Here is a 27,427-nt window from a genome sequence, read left to right as displayed (position 1 = left end):
TCATATTCTTGCATAGACTTTTGTAGCATCACATGAGCCCTTGGTCGCAAACCATATGACTTACAAGCGCAATGTCTTTAATCCATATTATTTTTACTCAAGCAACAAAAGAGGTATCCTTTTCATTCTTAACTGTCTCTGAACCGTCTTTTGGGGAATATTTTTGAGATACTGAGTCCTCGCATAAGTGCCTCTTTCTCCACATTGCCTGGCACAAGCCAGCATGCAATACATATATTTCTCTTAAAGCACATGTCAGGGACTAGCTTGTCCTCTGGTAGTCAAGATTTGGTGGTTCTCTGCCACTTAGTGTGGCACAAGTTCAAACTCTAGTAGGCATAACCCTCTCTCACCATTTCATGCAGCCCCATGGAGGCAAGGCTGGCCAAAAGACGATTAAAACTATTCCCTCTATTTAAGCAAGCTAAGTACTCCCCTCACCCAAAGAGAGCTTGTAGGGAAACTATCAAGCTGACACGTTCAAATTGTGCATGGCCACAAAATGAAGAATGACGTGGGTTTTTAAACCTTCTCAGAGATACATCAATACTGACAGATATGTAACCATGTTTCATGCAACATGCAATTTCTGAGAGGAGCTTAGTGGCAGTTGTGCTTGCATACCATGTTTCTTCTTTAGATGAATCATTGAACACTTTTATTTTTTCATTTCTACCTTCAACTGCCTTTTGCTAAGGTAGAGGTTATGATCTTCCAGTTTTCTAACCCGGTACTGTAACTCAGCTTTACCGTAAATGTCATAATAATACAACATGCTGACAACATATACTTCATGTATACTTCAGTCTTGTAAGACTTACTTATGCTGACAGTGGAGCACACAAACCTGCTGTTTCAGACTCATCCTTCTTAATGACAAAACAGCCATATTAAAAATGATCCAGTAATAGATACCGTTAGTTATCAATGAGATTTTTTTTACTGAATTGTAGTGTGTCCCTTAATTGCCCTGATATCAGTAGTATATCTCGTCTAATCAACATTTACCCATTTCTCTGTTCTTGAATGTTTACTGTTCCTTGTCCCTAGAACTAGGCTAAGAATAAAAGCAGAACAGAGAAACCACTGAATAGGTAATAATATTAAAATAGCAGTGCTGAAGACACGTGTCAACATTATTACATCATGTATGAGAAAGGAAGAAGTGCTTTGATGTCTGTCAAGAAAATCAGCATGTGATGTCTCTGTGGTTTTGGAAAGCACTTAGAAGCAAGGATAATTCAGTAAAAAATAGTATTGTTCCTATTAATGACATAAATGTCCTGCATCGTCAATCCTGTCAACTCTGCTCAGGCTCCTGGAAGTATCTGTTTCACTTCTTACTTTTATCAGGGACTTAATAATACCATTTGTTCAGTTATTGACATGTTAATATTCTTGTCCATGTTAATTTTCTCTGTCAAATAGAAAGGCTGTTAGCCAAGGTAGCTTGCTGTCCTTTACATTCACTTCACGGGGAGCCTGATGCAGTGAGGGTGGAAGGGCAGCTCCGGACTGCATGTGAAAAGGCAGCTATTTTCAGTCATGCTGTATTCAAATGCGCAGTCCTAATGTTCAAGCTTCATCAAGCCTTCCTTGATGTCCTCCGTGAGGCCAGATTAGTCAGCCTGGTAGGGAGCCTACCAGATACGTGCGGCTGGAAGTCCTACCTAATTCACTCCGCAGAGGGGAGAGTGTCACTTCTGCAGACTGCATTGGTTGTGTGTGACCTGTGCTGCGAAGGAGTAAGGATGTTATTCTAAATTAACCATAGAACCTGGATGAGCAATATTTGTTTGTCATCTGGGTATTCCACTTTCCTAAAAGAAAAAACAAAATCCATATAATTTTGCTTTTCTTTTGCATTTCAAACTTAATGCAATTTAGTAAGCTCAGTATGTCCACTTTTTGTGACCCTTGTAAGAACACCTTCATGGATTTTTTTTACCTTTCAAAATGACAAAAAAAAAAAAAAGAAGGATTAAGAGGGAAAAGTAACATTACATTACTCTGTGAACAGAATGTCTGGCCAAACAGACCAGCGTTGCATCCTTTTTTCACTTGAAGGCCCATGCACTCAGCTCTGATTGCGTAAGCAGACCTTACAGCGAGGGGGAATCTGTTATACAAGGTATATATACACCAAGATTTCGTTTATTTGAAAGGCCACACTCTGGTATTTATATCGACACGGCACACGGTTTATTAGTACAGTAACAGATGAGCTGAGGAGGCGGGGAGGAGGTGACACAGAAACAAACCAGCAGCCTCCGGGAGCCCTGAGATTAAAGCCACCGCGCACAGGAAACTGCTGCAGGGCAGGAGGTGGCTGTGCACACCCTGGTGAAAACCAGAGTCTGGCCCGAGCGGACCCCACAGGGCTCGGGGGCAGTGAATTCCCATTAGAGGGAAGTTGAAAGTCAGGGGATGAGTGCTGAGGTCTTGTAGATAAAAGCCTGGCTACTGTAATTTATCCTCATCTTTGTAAGGACAAGCACCCTTCAATCACTGTTGAATTGGCTGCACTCAATTCAAAACGGTACATGCTGCTGAGCACACCCCCAGCCCTAGGAAACCGCTCCATCCCTGGGTAACACCTTTCATTTAAGCCGTAGCACCTCCATCCCACTGCTCCCAGAGAGCTCCTTCCCCCTACCACATATACCAGTGCTGTTCTTCAGAAAACACCATCGTCATTAATGCTGTTTATTTGTGCAGGTTGTTGTGCATGTGAAGTGTGGGTCAGAAATGGGAATTATGAAAGAATTCATGTTTCTGTGAATCCCTACAAGAATATAGATGGCAGGAATTCAGTGCAGCAAACAGCACAGTGTGGCAGGATTGCAATGCTGTACTGCAATGAGTGAAAAATTTGGCAATTTTCTGGCAAAAAGTAAAGAAGCCACCCCAGCCTGATAAAATCATGTTTTGCTTCTTTCACTGCAAAGCGTCACTCCCCCCCCCCCCCCCCCAGTTGCCTGTCTCTGGAAGTCGTTTTGGATTAGGCTGTGAAGATGGTCAATCTTACTGCAGCATGAGCACTGAACTTGCACTTGTTTGCCTGGCTGTGCATTGAAATGGAAAATGAGCATAAGAAACTTCTCCATACAGAAGTGAGCAAGCTATGGCAAAGGAAGGTCTTGATTCATTTCTTTGAGGTCCCTTTCCAACAGACACATTTCCTGCAGTGATTTTCATTTAGTGTGCCTGTTGAAGATGAGTTATGGCTGTCAGGAATGGCGTATTCAAGTGAATGGTTCATGTCTGGTGTGCTGAAAGAAAAAAGACTAAAAACTATCCTTTTACTGTTATGACAAACACACCAACAAAAACACAAAACTCTCAAAAGCTGAGTTACAACAGAAGGTGAAAACAGAAATTGTCGATTGCTTTCCAGCTGAGGAAATCTCTTCATTAAACCTGGGCTGAAAAATCTGTGCTGACCACATTGCTGAGATAAAAGACCATTACCTGAATTATTTAGCCAGCTGTGCAAACAGTTGCGTAAGACTTTCCCAGATGAAAATGGAATAAAGACCCCTTCCCCATGGAAGGCAGCCATCAGATAAAGCAACAGGAGAAGTAGACCAGCTGTTTGAATTTAAGCTTGAGTTGTCTGACACTTGATTGAGCAGAACAGAGAAATTTAGCTGATACTGATACTTTTAATGCCCTTCCAGCCTCTATGGTTTTGTGAATTTGCATTTTCTGCCCAAATTCCATTAAAAAAATAAGTAAATAGATGAATTCCTATACAGAATTTGATTTGAGCTGCAGTTAACTTAAGCTCCTTCCTAGAAGTATTCCTGGACCTATTTTCTGTAATTCCTATTCACCCACTGTGTTCTTAGAGCTAGGCACAACAGAAAGGAAAAGGGAAAAGGAGAAGGAGAGGGAAAAGGATTAGAGCAGGAAGGGAAAGAAAGAAAGGAAGCTTTTTTTTTAATATGTTTAAAATTCTGTAACATTCAAAAGAATATAGATTTTTTTTCTTATGCTTAACAATATTTCAGACAAGAACAAAAAAAATGCTACTCTTTTTATACAATAGTAAAGAAAACACACTTGTCATAATTTACAAACCTACTAACATGCATCAAGTTGTCATTTATGACACATTTGCTTCCTTCTTCTTAAGCAAACAAAATACTAGCAAGACATACAGCTCTCTTATTGTTTATGATTCCATTTTTAAAAAATACATCTGTTGCACCTCAGAAGAAAGTTATAGTTTAATATTTTGGGTTTCCTGATACATTTATACTGTGAGTTCACAACCAAGGTGAAGTCAAGTAGGCTGTGTGAAATTAAAGGAATAAGTAAGTGCATATAGTATTTCAATTAATATTATTTTTTAAAAGGCAGGTCATACATGAGTAGTTACGAATCCACTGAAGTGAAGTGTGTATCTCAGTGAGACTAAAGAAGAAATGCCAAAAATGAAAGGAGAAATCATTTGTTTGCCCATGCATCTGTAGATTATTTTCACTTCTGTCATTATTAGAAGGCTCATTCAGTCACTCTTCAGACAAATCAAAAGTAAAAAAGCCCATCAAAATGAGGAAGGCAACTCAGAAATGCAGGAAAGTGGGAAAGTTAACAAATTTTGTTATGTTGAAGTTGAGAATCTTTGCCTCTCATTCAACAACCCCCCTAATAGTTAAAGATGGTCAGAACCAGAGCTCCCAGTAAGTTGCCATGTACTGTTTTAAATCAGTGGAGGACAGAAGAGCTCCATATGGGTGACAAAATGGTAATAAAAAAGGATGGGATATAAACTATGGCTTTGTTTCCTTTTGATCAGCAAGGTAACTATTTTGTTACTGGTTTAGCAGTGCAGTGTTTCCTTGACAAGATGGCTTCTCTTTACTGCTGTTTTCCAACTGTTAATTCACTATTTGGGAGTAGCTAAGCTTATAGTATGCTACAGGTCATTGAATACAAGTGAAAGAACATATTTGCAAACCAACAGTCTTTAATGTTAAAGACAATTGTCCTTTATGTAAATGTGAACTTAATGGCCTCAACAAGCTGAAGGAGACATTTCATTGACAGGTTAGGACAGATTTTTTAGTATGTGTCAACATAATTAATACACACCTAAAACAACAGCACACTGCACTTCTGAAAGTCATCTTTGAGCCTTCTGTTCTCACCTGACAAGAAGCAGCATCTTGCCATGTAGGGCTTTAAATGAATAGTTTGAAACAAGTAGGGTAATGTTCCATCAAATTTTAGGCACTATTGATAATTTGAGATGTATAGAGGAAATGCCAAATGTGTGTTGAATGAGAATGTAACAGTACTTTTCATTTTGCTGTCAAAATTATACATGTCTATATTACGAAAAGCATTCATGCTTCATTTCTCTATTACAGTATTCCAACTAGCAGTATAATCTGTAACCAGTTTTTAAAGAAATACATAATACACATTTGCACCGTATGTCTTGTTACCTGAAATGTGTAGGAACAGGCCTGCCTTGCTCTTCAACCTGACATGTTTACTGTAGCAAAAAAACCCACTATTACTGAATTTATTTTGGTTTTGTACTGAGTGTGCTGCAGAGGTCTGTGGAAAAACAGTATGGGTCATAACTCAGCAACTGGCATTAGCAGCAACCTTTACTGTATGCTTAATTTCTGTAACTCCCTATTTTATGTTGAAGTATCTTCTGATGTAAGACATTAATAATGCTCTTCAAGTTGGGTTGAGATAACTGTGCTCCAGACTAAGATACAATGCACATGAGGAACAAGGAATAAAGTAAGTAAGTAGGGCATTTCCATCCGTGACAAGGCTTACCAGGAAGTTACCACTGCAAAGTGAAGTGTCCTACATAGACTAGAACAGAAAATGGTCTGGGAAGGAATGTAATTAAAACTAAAGGAGATGAACAATGGAAGAGATACTTCCAGTAGGTGAAGAGCAAAAGGTCAAGAATCTGGGAAGCTGATTATGTCTCTGAGAAATTCTCACCGCAGAATTGGAAAACCAGCTGCTGTAGCAGATCATCCTGAAGAAAAAGAATTGGATCTAAGGGAAACTTCAGCTAGCAGCAGTGGCAGCTGCCCCTGCTGCTGTCCTCTGTAGTTACTGACCAAATATAAAGATCGTTCCATTAATGCAAACAGAAATGAGTTGATGGGATTAATGCACATGAAGTCACACCCAGTAAGAAAGTTTCTGTTTCAGATTCTTGAAAAGTTTATGTGAGACTTGCTTTTAAGGAATTGAAGAGGTTGTTTGAATGGCTTTGCTATGGAGCCTGGCACAGGAGAAAGATCAGAGGGCTCCACGGCAACATGTGTGCCTGAGCTTGTGTTTAGATGAAAAGATCAAAGAGGCTGTGAAATGCCAAAAATAGGCACTCGCCCTCTAGACTTTAGATCTCACTCTTTTTAGGGCAATTTCAATATTAGAACACTAGGCAGATAAAAGAAATCTCTCAGCCTAAAACTGACAGTCTCGGATGAATAAATTCACCTTGGTAGCAGAATGCAAGGATATTTGAATGTAGTAAGAAAAATGGCAAAGGAATGCCCAAAGGTATGAGTAATGTTGCTGTGTTGAGCATTGATAAGACTTTGATTGCAAGTAAAAAGATAGCAAGTATAAGTATAGTATTGAATGTGCTGTGAACAAAATGAAGGACACACATTACAATCTGTCATAAAATGGAATATGCAGTAAATTGTAGAAAAACCTATTTGCTTGCTTTCTTTTTGTTCCTGGCTAGAAATCACATCTCAGTCACATTTTCTTCCTGCACTAGGACGCCTGAATTAAGAAATCATGGCTTTTAAGATTCTTTCAGCTTTAAAGTCATGTTTTGAAGAACATGAATGTGTAGCATGATTTTTTGCTGATCTTTGAACTCTCCCCCCACTGTAATAATATTAGGAGCTTATCTCAGGCTCATGATGTGCTTTCATGTATTTATGAAAGAAGAGACCAGTTCACAAACTGTGGGCACAGAGTCAAAAAATAATAATATGGAAGCAAGAATGCATAAACCAAGAATAGCGATGTTCAGAGCTGCATACTGCAGTGAAGCTGCACACTGTACTGAATACTACTCATGTGTAGCATTTTCCAATTCAATTGGTATGCTCAGAAATATGGTTATTTATTTCTCACAAATATTGCAATTCAAAGGGTGAAAAGTTCTTCCTGTGGGGAAATCTTACCTTTTGCGGCTTTAGTAAGCATTGTTTGAAATAAAGACCAGCACTTGGCTACTGGAATCAAAGCACGCAAGTAATTCCCAACAACATAATTTGATACCATTTTCAAACATAAAGCGGAAGATAGAAAAGGACGCTAATTGGACAATATACGTTCCCCTGGGAGTTTAAAGGAAAGCTGTGCATGAAAATAAAACAAGTTTATGCAACTGAAGAATGAGACTGAGGGTCATGAATAGGCTAGCAGTCACAGTCATGCAAAAGGAACGTTGGTATGTTTGTTTTGGTCTCCCACATAAATGCAGTACCTCGGCTTGCCAAGTCCTGTATGTGAAAAAAAGAGCCAAAATTAGGGCTAGAAACACACTGCAAGAAACTCCATTATCTTGAAATGTACTTAACTTCAAAAAATAAGTAAGTTTTCCCACTTGATTTCCCCGGCTTGCAGTAGGGTTTCTGATTTTTAAACATTCTTTTCTTTTTCCTGTTGCTAAGTGAAAGTCTTATATAAACAAAGGAAATCAACTGTGTTAAAAGGATGGAAATGACTGTATGAAAAAAGCTGTCAAATCTACAGAGTAAGCAAACTGGAAAAAAAACATTTCTTAACCTAATCCTTTCAGTTACAGCAAGGCTGTGCCGTACTCATGCTGTTCAGAGAAAGTTAGTGTGTTGGGGGTTAAAATTGTTTGGCATTAATTCTCTCAATTTAAGAAAAGGAGTTTCTGTAGCCTCAGTGATATGCTTGGGGCTTTTCTATTGGTTAATTTGTTGCAGGTTTTTTGTGTTTCTTTCCCAGAAGGAGCAATTTTGGTGATAATTGTAAGCATGAAATATCTAGCACACTGTGAAGACCTGCAGGGTCATGTTCTAGTTACTTTAAGAGACTAAAGCTTCCTTCAGCTTCCCACTACATGGTTACAGGAGACTGATGAAAAACTCCTGAGAGCAAACAGGTCATACGTGGGCCTGGAATCACCCTTTGGAGACTTGTTTCTCTCCTTTGCAGGTACAGGCAGGCTATGCTTTTATACCAGGAGCCTCAGCTGAACACCTAGGCTGACAAATAGAGGCTGTAGTATTGGAAGAGCTGATCTTAAAGGCAGTTTTCTGACCTGAAGCTCACATAATGCTTTATCTCTCTATACTGTGACCACAGTGAATGTTTGGATGTGAGCACGGTCTCGGGTCTTGTACCAATGGAGTATATCTAACACAGCATAGGAAAAGACATTATTTAGACATCATAGGTCTACTTTAATTACAGAAATTGTATCTGCTTATTCATACTAAATGGATATATATAGCTGTTGGTTTAAAGAAATGTCAGTAGAGCCAGAAAAATAAGCATCTTGTGCTTTTTTTGTCACAGTTCTGAAACTGATCCATGGGAAGGTGATATATGGTAGCTGTTCTGATGTCCAGCTACAAGCAGCTTAAGTAGATTAAATACTACCCTAGATTCTTTCTCTTAATAATACAAGGGATGTGAAGCACTCGGGAACAGGAGGACAGGTGGTCTGCAAAATCATTGAATAGGAAAGACCCAAGAGACATTCTTCCTAAGATACCCTTTTTATGAAAAATTTTGAGGATTCCTACAGTAACAGCAAAATCTAGTCCAATAACAGCGAGTCAGTACAGAATGCTACGGAATTTAGCACCAGTAAATATTCTCCCTTTGAAATGGTGAATTAGATGTGCAGCAGGATCTGGTAACACTTCAAAGAATAATATGCAGAGCTGAAGATCCATCTGTTTGCTCTTGCTATCACCATTGAGGCTCCTGTATGTTAAGCAGCCTTTTGACTACTTCAAAGCATGTTCGAAGTCTTTGCTGTGCCTATCCCATGCACAAAAAAGCAAACGTGCCTTAACAGTACGAGTAGCTGGTATATTTGTTCATTTATTTTACTTGTAAATGAAAACAATTTGTTCCTGGTATGGATCATTTCTGGACTTTTTTTTTTTTTTTTTTTTAAGCTATGATAGTGAGGGCCGTCTCACAAACGTTACATTCCCAACCGGAGTTGTCACTAACCTTCACGGGGAAATGGAAAGGGCCATTACAGTGGACATTGAGTCATCCAGCAGAGAGGAAGATGTCAGCATCACTTCCAACTTATCATCAATTGATTCTTTCTATACAATGGTTCAAGGTACTGTAAACAAAAGGGATTTTTGGAAAGGAGAAAGAAATGGATTGAAAGGGGAAAAGGTACAGAAATAGCACGAGGTGAGATTTTAGCTTGAAAATAGCATGTGGCATCCCAGCAGCAACATCCTTGAAAAAGTCAGTAGTCATAGCCTTGGCTGACATTGTTTAGTGTGAGGTGTCCCTGCCCATGGCAGGGGGGTTGGAACTAGATGATCTTAAGGTCCTTTCCAGCCTAACTATTCTATAATTCTATGATAGTATGCTTAGGATTAGGCAAAAAATGCCTACTGAAATAGCAGAAAATATGTTTTGTGCCAGTTCCAAGGACATATTCTGAGAGTGGGACTCTTTTTAAATGTTTAAGTGACTTTAAAGATAGATCCCAAAGGCATTTGTGCAGATGTTCTTACCAATCTCACCCTGGGTATTTGTTACTATTGGGTCAGTTATGTGAAGTCAAGCTGTTACATGAACGTATTTCATAAAGCGTGCAGAATAAAGGCAGGCTCTGAACCCATGTAAGTAACCTGTGCATCTCTTTTTTGCCTTTCCAGATCAGTTAAGAAATAGCTACCAGATTGGTTATGATGGCTCACTGAGAATCCTGTACGCCAGCGGCCTGGACTCACACTATCAGACAGAGCCGCATGTGTTGGCTGGCACTGCCAATCCAACAGTGGCAAAGAGAAACATGACCCTCCCAGGAGAAAACGGGCAGAACCTGGTGGAGTGGCGATTCCGGAAGGAGCAAGCCCAGGGAAAAGTCAATGTGTTTGGCCGAAAGCTCCGGGTAAGCATGCAAGCATATAAGGTATCTATTGCATTCTCATTAAGTGAGAGGAAATTTAAACACATTCCTGTAGGTATTGCCATCCAACAACCACAGAATATTTACTGTAGACAAGCTTACTGTAGAGCAGGAAGCACTTGATTTTATTACTTGATTTATTGGCTGATTTTCCTTATTGATTGCTCTTTTCTGTTGACTTTAAACTGTTGGTTTTAGCCTAGAAAACCTTGGAATGAATCAGGATGAAAGAATAATTTTCTGCTTTCCCTCACTATTTTTGTTTCTGGTACTGAATTCACACATCTGACTTTGAATCTTGTTTTAAATTATTCTACCTTAAGTTAGCACAGCCCTAATACTTACTTATTGTAGAAAAGGTGTAACTGTGTGTGTATATGTATGTCATATTCCTATAACATATCTCTATACCATTTTGTTGGCATTTCTTCTTCCTATGTAGTTAATAAAATACAAGTAGGAAGCAAACTATGATTTATGACTGCCATTTGGTAAAGACAACATAGATTAAGCATTTAAAATTGTGTTGCCAGGAAACCATTTCAAGACCGTATCAGAGGTCTGACTTACTCTTAGAACTGAACTCAGTTCTTTAAAATAAGGCCTAGGCAGTATATCAAATGAAAGTAATGTCAGACCACTCGACATCTAAGAGGTAACATGCCATTTTAAATCTTAAAATATTTTGTATCTATCTTCATTTGGGATGAGAAAGGAGGGAACGCTCTCACGCACCTTATATTCCTCTCTATCACTAGTTCTGCAAGAAGAATGGATTTTTTAAGAAGGAAGAATGACTGTTCACAGTAGCTGCTGGTTCATAGGCACGTCATAATACAGTAGGATAATACACCTGCCAATTCATTTGTGAAAGAAGCCCAAGAGAAAATAAAATAACCATACGAATGGCATTTGCTTTGGCAGTAAAACAAATCACCATGAGTCCAGTTCTCAAAAGTGAAGAAAAATTTTGGCATTCAAGTGCAGAGGAGGTAAAATAAATGTCACAGGCAACTTGGAAGACTTAACAGGAAAACAGGCACAGCAGAGAGAAGGATAGATTTAATAAGACGGAGGGGGAAGTGAGAGATTATAGATTAGGATAAAATAGTAGTAATTAAAAGTATATATACAAAAGAGAAGTAGGGCATGTGGAGAATATGAGCTAATAAGAGAAAAATGCCTCCAAGGAGAAGTAAAGAAAGAAACTTGTCAGCAAAGTAAAAAAAAAAAAAAGAAGCTGTTTTGAGATTGATTTACATGGGAAGATATTACAGAAATGTCACTTGGGGGTGGGAAGGGATGTAGGAAAAAAAGAAAACAACAGAAAGAAGAACATGAACAACTTAGGGAGCTTATCATTTGCATCTACAGATACATCAATAACATTTTGCTGCAAAGAAGACAAATGTAGACAAAAAAAAAGTGGCAAAATGTATTGCCAGTAAATGTACTCATATCTATGACCCTTTCACTGCGTTTTATATTTATGTAGTATCTAAAATCACCAAGTACACTCTCAGGTACTATCTTGGTTTTCTATCTTGTATTAGTTCTACCCACTATTAGTAGTCTTTATGGAGAAATTAATTAGGAATTATGTCACCCTCCCTTAACTCAACAATCATATCAATCTTACTTTTGTTCAGACTCGTATCGTAATTGTTCAATACACTAGTTTTGTCCCTGAACCTGTATATTTGGTGCGTAGGCTGGCCTTTGGCAGAAGTCCTGACAGTCGTCTGTGTGAAAGAGCCTTTTGTATTGAGACCAGACAGACCTTCATTCACAAGGGTCTCAAATAAAGGAACTGGTATAAGCTCTTTCTCAAGGGATGCATCCAGAGTAGGCAGGTAAGATAGAAAAGGGAGCTCACAGGAAGAGTTTGCTCTGCCTCTTCCTGAGACCTGACATGCTCCAAAGCTCTGCTGAGGTCCCCAGTTTTCACATTACCTCTTGAATCAATCTGTGAGGCACAGCAATAGATACCTGCTTTTAATAGGGGATCACAGTCAGATTTCATGCTTCTCACCGGAAAGAAAAACAGGAATTAAAACAAAGCAGGATAGGTGGACACCTAAATTACTGAAATGCATCAATAAGGACAGTCTGTAGGGACTGTCAAGAGACTCAGTTTTGTGTTGCTAATTGAAAATTTCCTGAATTACTATCTTTATGCTAATGAAACCCAGAGGTTTCAAATATATTTGGAGCATGGCTGTCTTAGACATAATAAAACATTCAGGTTTTGCTGTAAAAGCATTTTGGTAGCAGAGCCATTGTTAAGAAATGCTTCAGTAGAAGGCAGTACTTTAGCTGACATATGTTATTCCAGCCCCATACTGTCCAATGAAAGAAGCTATATCACCAAATCTTGTTGTTATTATAATTGCCATCTGCATTACAAGATTATGCGAGCACAGCCAAAATTCCACCAAAAGATCACATGTCTGAATGCAAGAGCTCTGTCAGCAGAGTTTGGCTGGAGAAAGAAGAATTTCCTTTCTTTCCCCTGTATCCTGCCCTTACACAGACCAGACAGATGGAAAGTGAGAAGGCAAGGGAGATGTTATTATCCCATTTAGCAGATACAGCAGTGAGACAGCCAGATTAAGTACTTTGCTGCAATTTACACCGGAAAGATGTGCTTAGCCAAGAAATTAACCACAATTGCTTGGACATCTGCCTTAACCATAAAACCACCCTTTTCTCTTTGCCAATTCAGAAATCAGAAGTGCCCATTCTCACTTCAGTGTCTAAGCATGAGAGGTAGACAAGAAAATTAATAAATATCATAATTAAGTGTGAAATAAGGAAGGGAAGATGGAGAGAAAGGGAGGAGAAAAAATCAGGGAAGCAAAACAGGCAAGGAGACAGAGAGATGAGTGCAGGCAAGTGTGGGAGAGGCTGAGAAATAAAAGCCAGAGATAAGAAAGATTTAAGAGTGAATTTAGGCAAATGGGCAAATATTAGATGTTGGAAGAATTAAACAAAAACTACCTAAAAATGAAGAAGTCCAAGAAAATGACAATAAGGAAGTGAATGGGAGTGCTTCATAGTTGAGTTTAACCTACATCTAGAATCAGTCTTGTCACATTAATTTTTCAAAGTATATTTAACATTTGATGGCTCATTAAATAGGTAGAGTAGCTATTCTGCATCTGCTAGACTTTGTGTTCCTTACTTAGATGATTTACATGAAAACTTGACTTTTGTTCCTGAATTGATAGTGGAGACTTTTGTCGTGCCAGTGATTTCATAGTAAAAAAGAGAAAGGTAATGTAGATAGATATAAGCAGTACTGAACATTTGTAAGGGTTTTTTTCCGTATTTGCCTACAACATATCACCAGCACTTTAATATGGTTTATGCCAATAATAAAGAATCTAATTTACATTGATCTTTTAGAAGCTTATCAGCCTTAGTGTATAAGTACCAACAACCATGATACATGGGTTTTTGAATATGCAGCCCTGACAAATGCAAAAATCCTCCAGCCGTTTCTTTGGTCAGGATATCTGTTGTCTTGTTCTTTTCTGGATGCTATTTAGGTGTCTTTCTTCATCTCTTTATAATGTATGCATCAAGTATTTGAAAAAGAATTTTTAAAAAATCCTAATACAGATACCTGTATGTGTATTTGTCCTATATGTTAGCAAAATACAGTGATGAAAAATCTTAAGTACTAGTGTTTCACTCCCAGATGGAGTAACTTTTAAAAGACACAGCAGATACAGAGGTGGTTTACAGATGAACAAAGAAACCCTTTAGTGTGAGAATGCTGAAAACCAATTCAATGCAGGTGGGGGAAACAGTGAAGTGCAAAGATACCAATGTGGGAAAAGTAAACCAGATTTGATCCAGAAGGGGAAAGTCTGTGTTCTAAAAACTATTTAATCTTAATTTGAAGATTTAACATGCTTTTGAAGATCTTAATTTTGTATTTACTGTTTTGAAAAATACTTGCTGTGAAACATTAGGATTTAATCTTTCTTAGAGTGAATGTTATGAACTGGACAAATGGTTGCTGGGAATGTTTTGACAATAATTTGCTATATGTACTTCAGACTGCCTACAAAAGAAGTATTTTGTTCACTGAAATGGCCCCATTTATTACAGAAGTTTTTGGTGCACATCTTTCAGTGTTTCCTTAACAGTTGAGTAAATATCAAGAAAGAACACATTGCAACAGATTCAGACTCTTCATATAATGAGACCTTCTAAAGTAGATGGTAATATAGTGCCTTACAGTTATACCAAGCAGTTGCTAAAATAATTTAAGCACACAGCAAATCAATCACTGTAAATTGTATTTAAAGAATAGCTAGCTTTGTGGGAATAATAGGTGGCTAGGGTTTGAACAGCATGATTTATTGTGTCATTTTGTTTACTTTAAAAAGGTTAATGGCAGAAACCTCCTTTCAGTTGACTTTGATCGAACCACAAAGACAGAAAAGATCTACGATGACCACCGTAAATTTCTGCTGAGGATTGCCTACGACACGTCAGGGCACCCCACTCTGTGGCTACCAAGCAGCAAGCTGATGGCTGTCAATGTTACCTATTCATCCACAGGTCAAATAGGCAGCATACAGCGAGGGACGACTAGTGAAAAAATAGAGTATGATGGACAGGGAAGGATAGTGTCTAGAGTGTTTGCTGATGGGAAAACTTGGAGTTACACATATCTGGAAAAGGTAAAGAACACGCAGATTTTAAAAAATGCTTCTGATGTGCTGAAACTGCAGCATCTGACTGCTGTATACAAAGCAAAAATAGGTAGTAGAAGCACATTTCAATTACTCTAAGTATCAACATGTGATTCCTAGGGGAATGTTTCACAAAATAGATACGTAAACACACTGTAGCTAATTGCTAGGAATTGATGTGGTTTTAAATTATTCAGGCCACCAACTAACAAGAAGCATCTGTATTTACCTTTTATCTTAACACTTAAAATAAGGTACAGAGACTAGATCTCTGCAATGCAGTCAGTTGAAAATAATTTGTTTGTAAATTCTTCACTGTTGTTTTTTTCCCTACCAAGAAACGCTTTTCTGTCTAAATAGTTACAGCTGTCAATTTGTACTTGCTATATGTTGTAGTATCAAAATAAACAAGAGGCAGAAGATTAGAAATCTTCATTATATATCCCTGAATGATATCTCTCCCTCTAGAAATATTTGTGAAAATCCCCCTCATGAGATCTCTCGCCTGAAAGAAAGAATCCATTTCTTTCTGGGGTTAAATATATTTCTATTGAAGCCATTGCTCAGAAAATACTGTTTACTAGTCACTGCAGACATAATTTAATCAAGACCTAGGATACATAATAGTCACACATCAGAAAAATGTCAGAATAATTCCAAGTAGCTTCTTTTGATATGAATAATTAAACAATTGTTTTGCCTATGTCTTAAAAGCTTACAGAACAAGAACACAGTATTCAAGGATCTCTGGCTATTCAAATTCTTCAAAATGATCTCTAATTGTAGGGAAGAATTTGTATCTCCCATATGTTGTTCTCCTCGTGAGTTAATGGCTCTAAGACAGTTTTACTTCTTCCCATATTAAACATGACTTATCTGAATCCATTGACAATCTGCTGTTTAGCTGTGAGTGCTTGATAAAAGAGTGATACAGTCATAACAAGTAGCAAATTATGAATGTGGAACTACTAATTACAGAACCCCTTACAATTAAGCATCCAAGTAAATTAGGCAGGGAGATGTTAACAACATGTAAGGTCAAGGATAACTCAATTAAAGAGGAGATAATTTTCTTAAGTGGGAATGCCACATTTTTGTGAAGAAATAGTATCGGTGTATGTGTGGGTGGGTGCTCCACCATTTGTCACATGGTAAAAATCTGTTCTTCATTTTCAGTCAATGGTTCTTCTGCTTCATAGCCAACGGCAGTATATCTTTGAATATGATTTGTTGGACCGGCTTTCTGCTGTCACCATGCCCAGTGTTGCTCGTCATACCATGCAGACTATCCGCTCCATTGGCTATTACCGGAATATATACAACCCCCCAGAAAGTAATGCTTCTGTTATAATGGACTACAATGAAGAAGGGCAGCTCCTTCAAACTGCTTTCCTGGGGACAAGCCGAAGAGTATTATTCAAGTACAGACGGCAGACCAAGCTCTCAGAAATTTTATATGATAGTACAAGAGTTAGTTTTACTTATGATGAGACAGCAGGAGTCCTGAAAACAGTAAACCTCCAAAGCGATGGTTTTATCTGCACCATTAGATACAGGCAAATTGGTCCATTGATTGACAGACAGATTTTCCGCTTTAGTGAAGACGGAATGGTAAATGCCCGATTTGACTACAGCTATGACAATAGCTTCAGAGTGACTAGCATGCAGGGTGTCATCAATGAAACCCCATTGCCTATTGATCTCTACCAGTTTGATGATATCTCTGGCAAAGTTGAACAATTTGGAAAATTCGGAGTTATATATTATGATATTAACCAGATAATTTCGACAGCTGTAATGACCTACACAAAACACTTTGATGCACATGGCCGCATCAAGGAAATTCAGTATGAAATATTTCGGTCATTAATGTACTGGATTACAATTCAGTATGATAACATGGGACGAGTGACAAAAAGAGAAATTAAGATCGGGCCATTTGCCAACACCACAAAATATGCTTATGAATATGACGTAGATGGTCAGCTGCAGACAGTTTATCTGAACGAAAAAATAATGTGGCGATACAACTATGACCTGAATGGCAACCTCCACTTGCTCAACCCCAGTAGCAGTGCTCGTTTGACACCACTTCGCTATGACCTGAGAGACAGAATAACTCGACTAGGTGATGTTCAGTACCGATTAGATGAAGATGGATTTCTTCGTCAGAGGGGTACTGAAATCTTTGAATACAGTTCAAAGGGCCTTCTTACTCGAGTTTACAGCAAAGGCAGTGGATGGACAGTAATTTACCGTTATGATGGACTTGGACGACGAGTTTCCAGTAAAACTAGCCTTGGACAGCATCTCCAGTTTTTTTATGCAGACCTTACTTACCCAACCAGGATAACTCATGTTTATAACCATTCAAGTTCTGAAATCACATCTCTCTATTATGATCTGCAAGGACACCTTTTCGCAATGGAAATTAGCAGTGGAGATGAGTTTTACATTGCATCAGACAACACGGGGACACCATTGGCTGTTTTCAGTAGCAATGGCCTCATGCTTAAACAAATTCAATACACTGCCTATGGAGAGATCTATTTCGACTCTAACCTTGACTTCCAGCTGGTAATCGGATTCCATGGAGGCTTATACGACCCACTAACCAAGCTAGTCCACTTCGGAGAAAGAGATTATGACATACTGGCAGGCCGGTGGACAACACCTGATATTGAAATCTGGAAGAGAATTGGGAAGGATCCAGCTCCTTTTAATTTGTACATGTTTAGAAATAACAACCCAGCCAGCAAAATACATGATGTGAAGGATTATATCACAGGTAAAAGAAAGTTACTTAATTGCAGCTTAGGGGTGCTGGACCTATAGACATCCAGTTTAGATTGGAATTCACGATTTTGGTACCTAAGTATATCCTATTTAGAAAAGTTCTTTATGATGAAACATTAAGCACTTCACTTAACAATGAGAACAATTAAAGCAGACACCCTTATCAGGAACTGTGAAATAACAAATGGGTGATCTTGAAAATATCTCATCTAGCTTTGGACATTGATTTAGGTACCTGCATAACGGAGTAAGATCCATAGGCAATCATTAGCTTTCAGGTAACTAAACCTAAACCTTTTGCCCTGCGTAGTCCTTACGATGCTTTAATATTAGATTCTTGAACCAAAAAGATAAATGAGAGCATCTCAGTATACAGAGAGGTTGGGTTTTCCAAAGTACATTTTGGAGTACCAATGGAATACATCTCTTCCTCTCAGACTTACTGAACTGTAACACAGGGTGCCTCAGCTAGAGATCTCAGGGCATTAGGAAAGAGGAGCCCTAGGTTGCCTTCCAATACTGCTATGCATTACCCAGTGCTCTTAGAATGAAAAAAAAAAAAAAATAAGACTCCTTGAGCAAGTACAGGAGTAAGAACCACTCAAGACTCTTCATGAGAATCTCCTTACATGAGGATTAGACTCAGGTTTCTTCACAGCTGTGGGCTACTGAGCAGTAAAAGGTGCATATTCATGGACCAGAAAGAACAGACAAGAGGGAGTGAGACTGTGAGAGGTCTTTCTGTGACCAGTTTAACTCACCAAGGCAGAATATTCTCACTGGCAGTTGGTTAATATCTACCAGGGTAGGTTTTTGCAAGGCTACTAATGTGAATTGGCTGAGAAAGAGAAGTCCAATAAGCTTCAGCAGGGCCAGCACAAAGTAATGAGTACATAGCCAGAAGCAGGGAAGGAAGCAGAGCATATAAGAAAAAAGAATGTGAATTTCTCTGTGAAATGTGAAGGTTAGCAACAAAAAGCTGCTAACATGCCATTTCTTGTATAACTGAGTTCTTAGGGAACCTGTATGCTTTTTGTGGGTCTAAAGTTCCATTATTCTACATATAAAAAAAAAAATGACTGCATGTCACCAAAATTTTCTGAAAAATGCCTAACTTGCATTTGAATTTTTGTATTTGAACAGATATGAATAATCCTAAATATTTTATATAGGCAGTGCCAGACTACAAGAGGGGCTCAGCACCACTTACTTATGAGGCTACCACTCAGAAAAGCATCCTGGGAATCAAATGGGTTTGCATTAATTTAACAAACAGTAGTTATTAACAGGGTTGCTAATGGGCTGCCTGGGAGCAAGATAATAACAGACCGTTGGCTCTGTCCTCTTTCAGCAGCGTGTGCTTAGGGGATGCAGTTACAATCAGATTCTTTGTGGCATTGAAAATTATGCACTTATTGCAAAAATGGCCCTCAAAATACAGTTTTAGTTGTTTTCTTAACATCTTTGATGTATGGATGCATAGACACATTGCTCGTATAAGGTTATCATTACAATTAGTAATTTGGCTGGCTTGTAGTTTTAGATGCCGAGCCTCATAAGACATATAATTTATCTGGAAAGGTTAACATGATTTTAATGTAGATATTTTTTATTCTTGTAATATTTGAAAAAATGTAGTTCCTTGTTCCCCTTATTTGGGGTTTTCTTTAGTGGAAACTATTAGACTTGATAAGGAGCACTCTGACAACTTCTGCTAAGCTTTGTATTTAGACAGGGTAGAAGGACAGAAACAAGGCAGAGCACCTATTCTTGCCCAACAGTTGTTAACTAATTAATTGTTGGCATCCCTAATCTATTTATTCTTAACAGAATATAAAAGGTATAAATAATGTTATCTAATGCTAATTTAGTATCCTGTCTGCTTACTGATGCAGCTATAATACATTTCATTAGCTTCTTCATCTTGAAGAGGGGGAGATTTCTCTTGAACCAACGCAAAATACCTACCAAATTATTTAAAAGGTAATTGACCATTTTGGTGTTATTTCAGGGGTAATTTGAAGACATTACAGTAACACATACATAAGAAAAGGACAGGATGTGCTCTGCAGTACTGTTTTGCTTTGTTTTAAACTATTGATGAAGGTGGAACATAAAGCGTGTTCAGCCTGACCATGAAATCTCAATTAGTTTAGGCAACCTGGGAAGGAAATCTCACCTTAATTGTGCTCCTGTAGTTGTTCTGAAAGTCACTGAGGCCTTCAAAATCACTGAAGCCTGCAATATCTTTCAAACAAGCATAGTGCAACTCTTACATAGAACAGAAGTTTTCTTCCGTTTTTTTTTTTATCGGCTTGCTATTCTAGCTGTAGCACAAATCTGAATCTATACATATCAAAATGACAATTGTTGAATAACTTTCATGTTATAGAAGGAAATCAACTATGCCAAAAGCTATTCCATGTAAAAATAGCATAATTGCAAAATACAGAACAATGATAATATTTTTCTTCTTTAATAATTCTCTTTCAGATGTTAACAGCTGGCTGGTGACATTTGGTTTCCATCTGCACAATGCCATTCCTGGTTTCCCCGTTCCAAAATTTGATTTAACTGAACCTTCCTATGAACTTGTGAAGAGCCAGCAATGGGAAGACATACCAGTAAGAAACAAAACTAAACATACAAACGGAACAAGACAGAATGTGCCCTTCTATTCAGATCTTAACTAGGCATGGATGATCCTGACAGTGTTACTTGCTAAGTTAAATCTGAACAGTGCTTTTCAAAAACCTCTAATTTTTATTTACTTTTTGTAAGAATTAGAGATAGTGTTTTTTTCTTACAATTTGCTAAGTTAGGTACCATTTTAAATAAGCTTTTGTTTTCTTTCAGCAGTAATAAAATGCATAAAGAAAACAATCAATGGAAAGAAGTTTAAGGCCCTTTAAAGTTTCGTAGCAGAAACTACAGAGATTTGATTTGTACTAGCACACTGCCTGAAGGCAGAAACTGAACACTGTAGTAAAAAATAGACTGGGAAATAAACAGAACAGGTCATATAAATTATACATACAGGCACCACTACAATTTTACTTGTCTTTAATATTAACCATGTTTTATATGTAAAGATAAAATATTGAAAATGAAATTACCGGAGGTAAAACCCATTACATTACATAAAACCAAAACTCCTGGTGCTTATGAAGTTCTTTGGGAGGAAAAAAATGAACTTCAGTCCTGAAAACTTGCTACAGTTCTAAATGATGTAAGAAATAAATGTGGAAAATCTAAATCTGACATTTAAGAAAATTAGATTTACAAATCAAACTTACTCAAAGATCAAAGATCTATGCCCTCAAAACTCCTACAGATCTCAGTTAAGAAGAAGGTGTTAAGAGGCAGTAAAATGGGTAATCCCCTAAAGTGACATGATACATATATATGTGTGTGTGTGTGTTTTAATAGCCAGGGTTGAGTAACTGGGTTTGAGTAACAGACTTGAGTAACAGGAAAATACCTTAGAGCATAGCATGTGATTAGTGTCTCCCATGAGTGGTAGAAGCAATGAAGGAGGAGCATTGCAAGCACTCCAGGCAAAGTCATTTTATCAGGAGACAAGAGACCTGTCATCAGGCATGGCTGTGAAGAACAATCAGAGGTTGGTTATTTAGATCTCAAAAGCTAAAGAATGCAGTTATCCACTAACACCAGCAAGAAAGAGGTGCACCAGGAAGAGAACCAGTCTGGTCAAAGAGATAGAGCAGACAGCTAGTTTTCAAAAATCTTCAGGAAGGAGTTCAACAACATGAGGAGAGACAGGGACTTGTGACATGACAGAAAAAGAGAGAAGTGGGAGCAAAACAGAAAGATTCATAATTCCCAGGTAGGAAGAAGCCGTGACTATGATATTCACTGTTGAAGAAGCAAGTGCAAGCAGGAGCCAGAAGTAAACACACAAACCACTTAGTATTTTGAGACATTCTGGAGTGAGCGAGCATTACGGAGCTCTGAGAGTTTGCTCCAGAACTCTGAGGATACATGTTAAAAATAAGCAAACTTTGTCATTATGAAGTTGCTATAGCATCTCGCTGCTCTCACTGATGAGCATGCTGTCTAGAATGTATTTTGTGCTCAGTAGCTTTCATGTAGGATTTCCAACAGCTGAAATACATACTTGTTAGTAATGCAGACAGGAATCGGTCAGATTCAGGAAGAGCTGAGAGTCCAAGTCAATTCATAATTCCATCAGGAACTGTCCCCTCCAGAAAGCTGCCCTCATGGCAGAGCAAAGAAGCCTCTGCAAACCTTTTGGCAGGCTCTGATTAGCAGCAAGACCAAATTAAGGTTGTAGGAGTCTGTTAATGACTCCTGCTTGGACTCCCACCCAGAAATTTGGGGAAACTAAACAGCCTTTTGTCTCATTTGCCAGCAGTGAATCAAATGGGTTAAACAGTATTTTGCTGAAGGGAGAAGAGGGTCAATTGGAAGATAAACTGTATCATCTACAGAAACTAAGTACTCCTTTTCAAAAGTGCAGCCAAAGCTATTTAAATCTTTCTGTTTCCTGCTGAGACAACTGCTAGGGCAGCTGTCTGCTCCCCATCTCCATCAATACTAGCTCATTCACAGCTTGTAGCTGTTAAGACCCAGGGTTAGACAGATAAGATGTGCCTATTCTGCACAGTTGTAAGGCCTCATCCCAACCACAGTTGACCCGATAATGTGAGCTGCCCTGCGATCTAGCCATGCTAGCTGACCATTCTTGCTAGCTGCTCCTGCTCTTCTAGCTGTTCTGGCTCACCACAGCAGTTAAGATGGCAGGTCCCATTCCCCAGCTATCCTCTCTCTTTACCAAGACTACATCTGGCAGACGGGGCTACATACAGCTCTCAACAGTCAAAATAAACTTCTTTAACAGATTCTCCTATCCTAGCTTTTCCATCTTGTGCTTTTGCACCTCACAATTGTACCTCTTATTTCCTACCCTTTATAACAAACCTTTTCAACAGGAACAACCCAGATACAGTAAAACATGAAATACCAAGCAAGCATATCTTAGACTTGCTCCTTGTCTTTGCTAGTTGTCAACAAAGCATTCTGCTGTATTCAGAACTGCACCCATCTGAAGTTCTTGGGGGAGAAAAGCCACTCATCTCTTTCAGGCAGCATACTGATACTTGGAGTAAAATGTAAGTTCATATAACTGAATTGGCCACGGCCCTTTCACAAATCCCCTTTTATCAGTATCTGCATTTGAAGAAAGGGCATCAGTCCCCAGTATTCTGCCTCACTGCTCTGTACCATTTGCTTCCTTCTCTTTCTTTTACTGTAGAGATTATTATTACAGTTTGATTCCCCTCCTTCCTGTTGTAGTTTAAGGGGTTATGAGAGCCTCCCTGCAGTTTGGTCTCAGACTGCAGCTACCCAAGAGACTCCTATCTCCTGACGCAGCATAAAGAAAGGCTTGTTAGTATGCTGAAGTGCAGCTTTGTGACCTGCAAAAATCTCCTCAATTTGGATGGACTCATGGCAGACAGGCATCATAGTCAAACAAGCTCAGAGGATGAGATGACACTGTATTGTAGTAAGATATCCCATACCCATGGTAAGTATTAGTATTGCAGGGGTCTGTCTTATGCAGCCCAGGAAGTAGCCTCTGAAGTTAAATCTTAATTTGTGCATGTTCTCGGGGAGACAAAGAGAAAAAGCACTGAGCATTATCAAACAAAATAGTCATGTAACTCAGCAGAACAAGCAGTATGTAGATTTAATTAATTCCCTGGCACTGTCAGTTGTGGCATATCCTGTTGTCGTCCACAGGCAGCACACCAAGAAAGCTTGGCTGGCATCTAGAGGGCTACAGATGGCTTGTAAAACTTCTGTCTCTTCTTGTTTACAGCCAATTTCTGGAGTGCAACAACAAGTGGCGAGACAAGCAAAGGCCTTCCTTTCCCTGGGAAAGATGGCAGAAGTGCAGGTCAGCAGACGGAAATTCAGTGGAGAGAAGTCATGGCTGTGGTTTGCTACAGTGAAGTCTCTGATTGGGAAAGGGGTGATGCTTGCTGTCAATCAAGGCAAAGTGCAGACAAACGTGCTCAACATTGCAAATGAGGACTGCATAAAAGTGGCAGCTGTTTTGAACAACGCCTACTACCTAGAAAACTTGCATTTCACCGTTGAGGGAAAGGACACACACTATTTTATCAAGACCACCTCCCCTGAGAGTGACCTTGGGACACTGAGGCTGACAAGTGGGCGGAAGGCCCTGGAGAATGGCATCAACGTCACTGTTTCCCAGTCCACCACTGTGGTAAATGGCAGGACTCGTAGGTTTGCTGATGTTGAGATGCAATATGGTGCTCTAGCACTTCACGTCCGCTATGGCATGACACTTGATGAGGAAAAGGCCCGAATACTGGAGCAAGCCAGGCAAAGAGCTCTTTCCAGTGCCTGGGCCAGAGAACAACAGAGAGTAAGAGATGGAGAGGAAGGCGCCAGGTTGTGGACAGAAGGAGAAAAGAGGCAGCTGCTTAGTGCTGGAAAGGTACAAGGATACGATGGGTACTATGTACTCTCTGTGGAGCAATATCCAGAATTAGCAGACAGCGCTAACAATATACAGTTCCTCAGACAAAGTGAGATAGGAAAGAGGTAACACACTGGCTTAGCTCAGGCTGCCAAAGAGACTGTGTACCAGTGTCTTCTAAAAAGGAGACCAAACTGTTTTGCTGCATTACTACTTGAGCCTAAGCTTACATCTTTGCTCAGATTTTTTCTGTAGCACAATCCGAACAGACTCTGTAACGAAAAGAGCGCCTTCCAGAAGAATGATACTGCTAATGACAAAACTTTTTTGTTTTTCTCAATGACCTTAAAGGTGATCTGCTTTAAAGAATATGTTTACATATGCATATCGCTGCACTCAAGTTGGACTGAAAAGTATTAAAGAAGAAAAAAGAAATGAAAAAGGCCTACAGATTTTGCAACAGGCTGTCTGTTCCTTTGAGGCACTGTATTTACTTAAGATACAGACCCATACAGTGTTTCTAAATATTACTGAATTGTTGACCTTTGCTTACCAGAAGTAGTCTCTCTTTCTCTTTTTCTCTCTCTTTCTCACTGCATAGGATGTGGTATATATCTGTTAATTTTAAAACGTGGGGCAAGAATTACTGTTTATAGACAGCCCAATTGCTTTAAACTGTGCTGCTTTCTAAAAGGACATTGGCACAAGTGACTTATGCTACCATGGGAATTTAATAACGGATTTTACAGTGCTAACATGGTTTGCCTTGGGGGGAAAATGGCAAGTAGAATCCTTGTTGCAGATAAGCAAAGGAAACCCTGATTTTTTTGTAAATTATGTGAGACAAGTTGTTTATGGATTTTTATATGAATTACAATTTACTGTACATCAAATATTAGTCTCAGAGGAGTTAATTTATGTAAAGTGTTTAAAAAAGTTTATACTTAAAAATAAAATGATAAAAACATGTGCTGTGTGTGATTTTTTTTAAAGAAAAAGGAATTGCACCTTTTATGTTATAGCTGTACAGTATAAAGGATTATATTGTAGAGATATAACAGTGATGACTAATGTCCAAAAGTGTTAATATTTTTGTATTAGGTTTAAAGCTGTGCATCTATCACTCTGCTGATGGGATGGGACACTCCAAAGTGGCTGGCTGAATCAGACCACAGCTCCCTCTTCTCCCATACCTCTCCTGTCACCTAGGCCAGTGTCACTTCATCAGTCATTGTTAGAAGGCACAGTAACCAAATAAGTCTCATTTATTATGATGGAAGACTTTAATAGGTTGGGTTTTACTTGTCTGTTTCCAGCCCTAATGTAATAAAAGGACATTTATTCATACCAGGTGGGGTTTCCGTTGTTTTTTTAGAAGCTTTGTTTCACAATGGAGAGAATAGTGTCTCAGGTGCTTGGCAAATTGTATGTAGAAGAAGAAGAAATTATGTAGTTTCATCCAGTTATGTCAGCTTTGTCTTCTGTATAATACAGCTCTTTTAGATGTTAATAACTCCAGATAGAAGAAGTGTACCTCTGACCTGATGCTACAGAATTGCTGTTTAGACAGGCAGGCTGTTCAGTAGGTTCATCTCCTGGCCTTCAGATGGCAGATCAGATCCCATTACTGTGAACACTGACCCTGGGATGGAGAGGAAGGTCCAGTTCTAGTGCCTAGTCTGCATCTCCACACCACTGCATAGATTTGGCATGCTCTGCTCCAAGGCCCAGTAAATTTGCTGCAGGACAGAACTGAAGTGTGCAGCTGGTTCCTTATAGGAAGCCTGTGGTGGCATCTATGGCATCTGTTCTAGATCTTGGCTGAAAACATTCTTAGAGCTTTACTCTCATGAGCACTAAATTCAGCCACAAAAATAAATATTTTTAAGATGAGACAAAATTGGGTTTTTTGATGTTCATTGAAATATACACAGTATTTCTATCCATGTATTATAATGACAAACCATAGTAAGTGACCGTGTCTTAACTATGAATGGTTCAAGTGGATGTAATAAAAATAGTTTTCTAACTGCTTTGTATTCTGAGAGTCTATGGTATTACATACTCTAAATTGCACATTAGGATTGTTCGATAAACAGATTTGAATTTCTCCCAGCCAAGTTGCTACCGAATCTACAGTATCAATGCTGTTACTGTATGTGTGTATTTGGTAGAACATACAGAAGTAATTACACATATAATGAATGCTAATCATCTATTAGAATGAAAGCACAGATTAGTTGTTAGTATTTTTACCCTGGAAGTCTTGAGGGCCCTAAATTTAGAGAGGATGATATGTCAGACCCCAGAGGCGTGTCATTGATCTACGTATTCTTTTTAAAGATGTAAAATGCTAGGTGTTTGCAGTTCTGTTGGGTGGCTCTTCCACAGCACTGTATTTAGCATGCTGTAAGTGCTCTCTGTTGAAATAGGCTCATATTCTAAATTATGTCAAATGTTTCTGTTCTGTTTGAATATGAAAAGCTTGTATAACATGTCAACAATGAAATATACTACTTGATGCATACCAGTTCCTTCTCCTTTGTTCTGGCACCAATAAACAACAAATTATAGTATCTGCTGGTGATCATTTTAGATAAAGTCAAATCAAGCCAATTAGTGGCCTTGTTAGTTGGTATAATGAGCCTATTTCTTGCTAAAAAAGACTTGCGATCTGGACATGCTCCTGCAGGAAATAGTGACCTTGGGGAATATATAAGCAAAAGATCTTTTTAAAGAAAAAAAATATGCATAATTAAAAGAACCATATTACAAAAAAAAAAAAAAGGAGATTCTAAGTATTTTAGGCAATGCCAGTGAAAATGCTATCCTGATTTTGAGATGTATATTTCGTCTGATTTGTATTGTTCTTTAATTTGCCTTCTTAACTTTATAGTGTCCTGAATTTTCCACAAATTGCTAACTATAGATTGCATCTAGGCTTTCCAATAAAAGCCAACCCAATGTGTGTGTGTGTGTGTGTTTATATTTGTTTTTTAAATCTGTATGTCGGATATTGCACCTGTGCTACTGCTTTTCTCATATGGGAAGAAGCAAACTGATCCAGTTGCACTAGTATTGATTCATTTGCTTCACAGTTGGCAGTATGTTTTTTGACTCTGTCCAATGGCCTCATCTGCTAACTCAGCAAAGTGAATTACTCCATGGGATCTCTCAGGTGGCCTACTTTACAGAAAACATTACATATACCTCACAAAGCCAAATCTTTTATAGTTAAGGAAAAGCCAAAAACAAAACAAAACAAACAAAAAAAAAACA

The 27,427-nt window shown here is 38.5% G+C and overlaps 1 protein-coding gene across 7 annotated transcripts in view; it reads left to right on the top strand.

Annotated features, from left to right (window-relative positions):
* Positions 1-27,116, top strand: part of TENM3 (teneurin transmembrane protein 3) — a 1,360,315-nt gene extending 1,333,199 nt beyond the window's left edge. For all 7 annotated transcript variants that reach the window (XM_061474586.1, XM_061474595.1, XM_061474622.1 and 4 more), the window contains 6 exons: positions 9,171-9,346; positions 9,900-10,135; positions 14,554-14,850; positions 16,039-17,650; positions 20,152-20,282; positions 23,522-27,116. In XM_061474586.1, coding sequence (XP_061330570.1) covers positions 9,171-9,346; positions 9,900-10,135; positions 14,554-14,850; positions 16,039-17,650; positions 20,152-20,282; positions 23,522-24,277 — 3,208 coding nt within the window. In that variant the 3' untranslated portion in view covers positions 24,278-27,116. The remainder of the gene's footprint in view (positions 1-9,170; positions 9,347-9,899; positions 10,136-14,553; positions 14,851-16,038; positions 17,651-20,151; positions 20,283-23,521) is intronic.
* The last annotated feature ends 311 nt before the right edge of the window (positions 27,117-27,427 follow it).

Source organism: Pezoporus flaviventris, unplaced genomic scaffold, assembly GCF_033815535.1.
Source record: "Pezoporus flaviventris isolate CSIRO_AGI_PZ_B2104156 unplaced genomic scaffold, CSIRO_AGI_Pfla_v1 ptg000002l, whole genome shotgun sequence".
Taxonomy (NCBI): Eukaryota; Metazoa; Chordata; class Aves; order Psittaciformes; family Psittacidae; genus Pezoporus; species Pezoporus flaviventris.
The sequence above is the reverse complement of the archived record's forward strand: the minus strand, read 5'-3'. Positions and strand labels throughout refer to the sequence as shown.